Below are 7,092 nucleotides of genomic sequence, written 5' to 3'. Positions count from 1 at the left end.
CCAGGTGATTTATTCTTCTCATAGGAACATGTTTCACCTGATCCAGAACAAGCAGTTCCCCTTTTAACCAGAGGGTGGCAGCAGCGATACTCTCAGGTAGAAAATCCAAATTCAATTCGTGTTGTATGATGATATGCACTTTAACTGATTATTCCCTTGGATAAATGTAATTTTCTAAATCTATAAGTGTACCTTAACAATGATTTAAAAATTAAAGTGGAAAAGCAAACTAGAGATGAGTGAAAATATCTTAAATTAAGTGTATTTACCTTTATTTTGAATAGGTAAATAACATAGTTTGCCAATCGAATGAGTATTTTTACTCTTAAAATAATATGATTATATAACATGCACTTGAAATATGGCAATGCAATTGCCTTTTATCATTATTTATTTATTATTATTTATTTTAAATGTAAATTATCTTGTTTTTTTAGCAAAATTTTTCTTTTGCTTCCTCAATCCGAGAACAAATGCACTTGTTTAAATTTTGATTTAACAAACACATGCAAATCAATCTTGATACATGAAATAAAGAACTACTGCCCTGTGTTCTTTATTTTTAGCTCTATGTAGTCAGTGCTGTGATGATGCTAACATACACAGCCATGTCTGTCATGGATCATTTATGGGTGTCTTTGATAGATGAAATTTTAATTAAGACCAGACTAATTCACTTCTCCTTTTTTTTATATGAATGCTACTTCTTTGTGTCTTAAATTGTTTTTTTTTACCATGTTTGGTTGAGGTTTATCACAAACCGTAGAGCCATGACATCACTGTGACCTGTGGGTCGGAGGGCCTTCCCTCTTCATGAGGAGCCAGCATCAAAGCCCTTCTTGGATTACTGCCCTCTTACATCTGGATGTTATTTACAAAGGAATGAGCTATTAACCCTACAAGAACAGCATCCTGTTCTATCTTCAGGAAACTCCTAAAATCCACCTCTTCAAAGAGCATCTCCTATTCTCTCTCTCTCTCTTTGCTGTCCACTCATTCTGATTAGGGATTTTCCTCAATAGAACTTACTGCCATATTGATAATAACTGTAAAATTGTGTATACTGTGAAAGTTGCTTTGAATAAAAGCGTCTGCTAAATGCATAAACATGATCAGCTGTTGTTCACTGTTCCTTTTGCACAGAGCAAGTGAAGAAAGCCTTTATCTGCACAGCTTGTGTGGATTTTTCTACAGAGACTGAAATTGAACAAAATGTTTTATGCTTAAATGCAATGAGAGAATGTCAGACAGCTTCTGTTATCTGTAATTTTTTTACTCTATATGCTTTTCTTATGAACCTGTAAATTTAATGTGATGAAAATGTATTTCTGTTCAATGTGTAAATTTGACTCCCCTGAAAAAGAGGATTTTTAATCTTAATGGGATTTTGTTTCTGGTTAAATAATTCTGATTAGGATAAAACTGTCTCTTAGATGTCATCTTTCTGTGTGCTCCTTTCTATGCACCTCTGGAAGGCTTTTAATGTCCTGCAGCGCTGCACCACTACAGCACTTTTAATTGTATCTGTATGTTTTATATGTGTTATGTATTGTTTTATGGCTTTGTTGTAAAGCACTTTTGGTACCATTTGGCTATTGTAAAGGGCTATACAAATACATGTGATTTGATTTGAAATAAAAAGAAATGCCACCCCAGATCCAGTATCCTCAGACTATGCACTTAGAGCAAAGAAGGAGGCATCAGAGGGCCGGGCTGAAAGACGGCACAGACGCTCTGATCATGGCAGCAGAGGAGCAGCTGTTGGACATCAGAGCAATGCAGGCCCAGATCTATAAAAACCAGGCATGATCCCAGATGCAGGTTATGAAAAGAGGCCCCAGAAAGAATCCAGCATCTCACAGCAGGGTGTAAGATACTGGAAGGAAAGGAAGACATGGAACATCATAACCTAGCTGCACATTTAGCTTCACTTCAGTCATTTATTGCAGAAACGTTTGTAATTCCAACAGCAAACATAGTTCTCATTCAAACAGAAATACAATCTGCAAACCATCAAACACAGAAAAGTTACATGAAAAAATAAACAATCTTTGGACTTATATACACGTAGAGACAGAGTGTGTGTCTATCCATAGCTGCCATCTGGAGGTCTGTAGAGTTTGGGGAAGGTGAGGAGCTGGACGCTGCTGAAGGCGAACTTCCTGCTGCCGATGTTCTTCTGGACGTTCTCCGTCCTGCAGCCGTCCCTGGACACGTGCAGGAGAACAGAAACCATCTGATCAGCAATCAGGCGACAAATAAACAACAAACCCTGCTCCAGCATGGATGAGACTTTACTTTGAATTAGTCTATCATCCTATGAAGCGACCTGAACTAAGACGGTCTGTAGACTACAGCTAACAGTTTAAGTGTTTGCTGAGCTGAATCAGGGATATCTGCACACATTTGTTTCTTTCCATCAGTTTAATTCAGGATCAACACAAAGGAAAATGGAATATCATAAAGCATGAGAAACTTCTCCAACAAAGTTTAAATAAACTTTTTTTTTAACACATTTATACTTTATGACTAACGTTCAGTTTTAACTGACAGTTTATTTGTGGGTCAGACAAAGAGCTAACAAAAAGTACATTTAGGGCTTTTTTTTTTATCATTTCAGCAACAAAAACTTGAATTAAAAACCATAAACATTACCATGCATATTATATTAAATATCTGATTTGGCCACTAGGTGGCAGGAGAACTCAAAAAATACACCAAACCTGTTAGAAATGAAACAACTCTGTTGATGAATTAAAAGCAAAAACTATTATTTGATGTTTGTAGGAGAGGGCTTTGGCAATTGTTGAAGCAATAAATAATTTAAGGGGTTATAGATTAAAAATAAAATATTAATTTTTGCAAATATTAATCAAACTATGTGAAGTTTCTGAGTAAAAGTCACCAGGGATGGCTTTTAGTTCAGGCACGCTGCACCTCCTCCTCTCAACAATAAATAAACTATTTTTGGCTTATTTTTGTGGTCCAGAAGATGCTTTGGACAGACCTGAGAGAACATTTCTAATCTGTGCATTCCAGTGCTCCCAGTCTGAGGTCGTTTACTGGTATTTAGCCAGCAGGATCACCAAGCTGAATATGAGCCAGAGCACCAGGAGGTGAGAGGTCACCAGCAGGAAGGCCACCGGGTAGAAATGTCTTCTGGAAGCTAAAAGCAGCTGAAGCCAGGAGCTCTGGAGACCTGAGGGACACTCTGTGGGATCCAACCCAGAGACAGAGAACCCTGAGTGGGCATAACAGCCCAGCATCTGCCCCCAGGACAGACGGGACCTACAGGAGGAGGAGCGTTTGTGTGCAGGTGGGAAATAGGAGGGAGAGGAGGAAAAAAACAGAAAAAAATTCAAAGGTTAAGGAAATACCAGAAAGATTCAGCTGGATCAAGTTAAAAGGTGCAGAGAAAGAAAAGGTGAGAAGGAGAAGAAGAGGACAGCTGTGGTTTATAACAGACCTCCTCATGCTGTCCAGAGCAGAGCTGAAATTCTGCTGACTGAGCGCGTGTTGCTCCTTAAGAATCATACACTGCTCCAGCGTCACAGACATCGCCGTTCGATCCTTCGCGCTCTTACAGCTGGTCAGCCGCACGCCGTTCACTTTTCGACACAACTGCACACAAGGAAACACACACAGGTAAAGTTTCCTACAAACAACAGCCTATGAATAAAAAAAGGTATCTGCAGGTAAACCTGCATCAGTTTTTAGGTTTTATGCATCTCCAGCACCGGCATGTTACACACAGATATTATTTAAAAGTAAATCGTCACATTTTATGCCAAAAACCATTTGATCCTTATTAAAACAGATTAAGTACTTAAAGCATCCTTCCTGATTGTGTTTTTAATGTCCGTGTCCTTTTAAGCCCAAATAGAACCTTAGATAATTCCTGTTCCTACAAAATGGAAACAGGGATACATCATCCAGGAAAGGAATATTTCAATCAGGGATGTAAACAAATATTCAACTTAAATCTATTAGATTCAAATTTACTCCCTCCAATTAATTGATCATGTTTACTTAAAGCTATAGTGTAGGGTGTTCTATTTCCAGGTGGATCATCTAAATAAGTGGTCATCCTAATTGTCAGTAACTCTGGTGACATGTGTGTGTCAGGCCGTCCTACGTGCTCATCCCCATTTTTACATACTGGTGGTGACATAGTGAAAAATTGCAAAACTTCTATTGGAAAGTTAGCTCGTATGAGGGATGCAAAACTTTTAAAAAGAGCATGCACAAGCAGAAATTGGCTCCTGCACGCTCTAACACGCATTTAATAGACATTTCCTCTTAGGTTGGGTACAGGGTTGTGCATGTGCATTTTTTTTTTAAGTGGAGAGGGCTTTTTTTTTTAGAAAATCACGAAAATCCTCCACTATACCTTTAGAGGACATTACTTTCAGTGCTGTAATGTTATCACCGTCCACTAGATGGCCTCACTGTCTAATCTTAAGCAGAGTGTCAGAACAGAGGGATGCTAAAGGAGAAACATTAATCATTCCTGTTTTATTTACACTGTTTAATGGTGACAAGGATGCAGAGGGAACTTGATGTGCTTCTATTTGTAATATAAACACTCGATAAACTTCTTAAGTTATCGCCTATTCGGCTGCCAGAGCAACGCAGTTTTTACTGTGGAGGGAATCATGCAGAACGTTTGCAGCAGGATAGAAAAGTCATGCTAATAATTAATACAGTCGAGGGGGAAGACTGTTGTGATTTTATGCACTTCATTGAGTCGACTGTGAAGATTGAGAGCAAACAGAAATCAGTGCTAACAGCATTAAGCCTCTACCACCAGATGATTGTATAACATATAGAGTTATATCATACTTAGCACTGACTTCAATTAGAAGAATTGGGAAATATTCTGACAGTATGTTGGAGTGACATCTATAACTATCTATTTGAAAGAATAAATGCTTCACACACTTTGTTTATCTCAGTCATCCAGGTCATAGTCATTCCGTAAAAGTTCAAAAAAATCCACTGGACTTGGTTTTCAAGATTTAAAGACATTTCGCCACCTCTCCAGAAAGCTTCCTGGAGAGGTGGCGAAACGTCTTCAAATCTTGAAAACCAAGTCCAGTGGATATTTTTTGAACTTTTACGGAAAGAGTAATGTAAGTATTTTGCATGTCAGCACATTGCAAAAATATATATTTATCCCTTTTTGTTTTGGAAAGATCCTCTTGATACAAGAGAAAACTGGATTTGAAAGAAAATGACATTTACCAATGAATCAAAGTCCATAAATAACATAACTCTGTTTAGATTAATCAATTTATCAATAACTCTAAATTCCATTAAACAAAGTAATTGTTAGAAATATCAAACGTATTCACTTAACTGCGTGTTTTATACATATTTTTCATCTATCTTAAGAAAAATGTAAGCATTTTTAGATACTGCCAAGCTTTAATTTTAATTAACAGCCTGTTTTGGTCCTCCAGAGACCTAAATACAAAAAGAAAACTGAAGTTTGTCATTTTGTATTTTTTATGCTATTAAACAGAAAAAATCTTTCCTTTATAAAAACAAATTTTACAAAAATGGCATTGATTACTTTTTCTGGCATCAAATTCAAAATTCAAGGGCAACCCTGGTTATATGATGGATTTTCTCATCTCTTTGTCAATATCCTGGTGAAGATTCTCAGTCATCCAGGTCATAGTCATTCCAAAAACAGTTAAAAAAAAAAAAAAAAAAAAAAAAAAAAAAAAATTCCACTGGACTTTGTTTCCAAGTTTGCAGACATTTTTCTTCCCATCCAGGAAGCTTTTTCAATTCAAAATGTCAGGAATAGTGTTGAGTTCAAGGCTTTATACAGTTTATTCCTGCCTGCTGTCATCGCAGCCCCTGTACAGCAGAGCAAACCTCACCTGTTCAGCAGGCCAATAATCCTCTTCAACAACCCCCCCTTTCAGACACTTAGGTACGGGGCATTGTAGGGTAACAGAAGAAGCCAAACGACCCCCATTCCAAAGAGGTGAACCCGTTCGTCCGTTTCATTTTGCATGTTTTAAAACAAAAACAAGGCTTTGTTGGGCTACTGTATAAAACTTCGATCTCAACGCTTTTCCTGACATTTTGAATTAAAAAAAAGCTTCCTGGATGGGAAGCGAAACATCTTCAAACTTGAAAATCCAGTGGATTGTTTTTTTTTAACCTTTTTTGTCAATAATAATATTTCTTTTTTTTTTTAAACACATAGTGAGTCCAGCTATTTTAATAAATTCAGCAGGAAAAAAAAAAGTGAGCTTAGCTGATAGAACATTATTAGTAATGGAAGACAATTTCCAGGACAAGAGATTAATTTCTTGATTAAAAATCTTATATATCTTAATCTTGTTTTTAGTCAGTCGAGCCTCAGAGTTAAGCCCAGTTTAATCATCCAGCATTTTCTGCCCCCTTATGGAAACTGAGCCGACACTGTTAGCTGGTATCATGCCTTAAAAAGCAGGAGGACTTACTGAAGCTGTGATCCATAAAACTTCCACGTTTTTCCTCTTCTTTGCCTCCATGCTGCGATCAAGAGACGTCAGCAGGTCTAATAGTGACTGGATACCAGCTGAGGGAGAGAAAAGGCTGCTTTAGTTCAGCTAGTTACTAATTTACCGCAAAAAGTACTATCACCACCATCATCATATCAAACTTATTATCATTAAAGGGAATATTCATTTATTTTGAACTGTACTGAAAACTTCTGTTTGATTTCAGAGTTTGTCAGAAACATCCGTCTCACCCATGTGAGGAAGTTTTTCTCTCAGCCTGTTACAATAAGCTTTGAGACGTTCACAGCTCTGCTGATTCACTCGTTCCTGCAGCGAACTGTCTCCAAACCTGCAACCAACACAAAACTGCTCCTTTAATCTCACTAATATAATAAACTGCAGTAGTTAGGGCTAACAAAAACAATGACACACTGAAAAGTATAAAGACTCAAAGACTGTATCTGGATACAGTAATAACGTGTAATGGTATCGACCCTAAAGAAAAATGCTGTTTGCATTTTTTTACTATTGTTAATTTTATATTTTTACGTTAATAGAGTAAAACCTCAGACGACCTTAAAATGTGGGC

The 7,092-nt window shown here is 37.2% G+C and overlaps 2 protein-coding genes across 2 annotated transcripts in view; one reads left to right on the top strand and one right to left on the bottom strand.

Annotated features, from left to right (window-relative positions):
* The window catches only part of LOC107096130 (E3 ubiquitin/ISG15 ligase TRIM25-like), a 3,411-nt gene extending 1,602 nt beyond the window's left edge, over positions 1-1,809 (top strand). Inside the window, exon 2 of the mRNA XM_015392643.1 lies at positions 1,657-1,809. Within this exon, the coding sequence (XP_015248129.1) occupies positions 1,657-1,809 (153 nt within the window). The remainder of the gene's footprint in view (positions 1-1,656) is intronic.
* A 109-nt stretch (positions 1,810-1,918) lies between these two features.
* LOC107096125 (type II inositol 3,4-bisphosphate 4-phosphatase-like) overlaps positions 1,919-7,092 on the bottom strand; it is a 41,779-nt gene continuing 36,605 nt past the window's right edge. The window contains exons 22-25 of the mRNA XM_015392638.1: positions 6,755-6,852; positions 6,483-6,580; positions 3,467-3,621; positions 1,919-2,207 (exon numbers count right to left, since the gene is read on the bottom strand). Coding sequence (XP_015248124.1) covers positions 2,087-2,207; positions 3,467-3,621; positions 6,483-6,580; positions 6,755-6,852 — 472 coding nt within the window. The 3' untranslated portion in view covers positions 1,919-2,086. The remainder of the gene's footprint in view (positions 2,208-3,466; positions 3,622-6,482; positions 6,581-6,754; positions 6,853-7,092) is intronic.

The sequence above is a fragment of the Cyprinodon variegatus genome, unplaced genomic scaffold (genome assembly GCF_000732505.1).
Source record: "Cyprinodon variegatus isolate N-32 unplaced genomic scaffold, C_variegatus-1.0 Scaffold600, whole genome shotgun sequence".
NCBI classification, from domain to species: Eukaryota; Metazoa; Chordata; class Actinopteri; order Cyprinodontiformes; family Cyprinodontidae; genus Cyprinodon; species Cyprinodon variegatus.
This window is presented reverse-complemented; position numbering and strand designations above follow the sequence as displayed.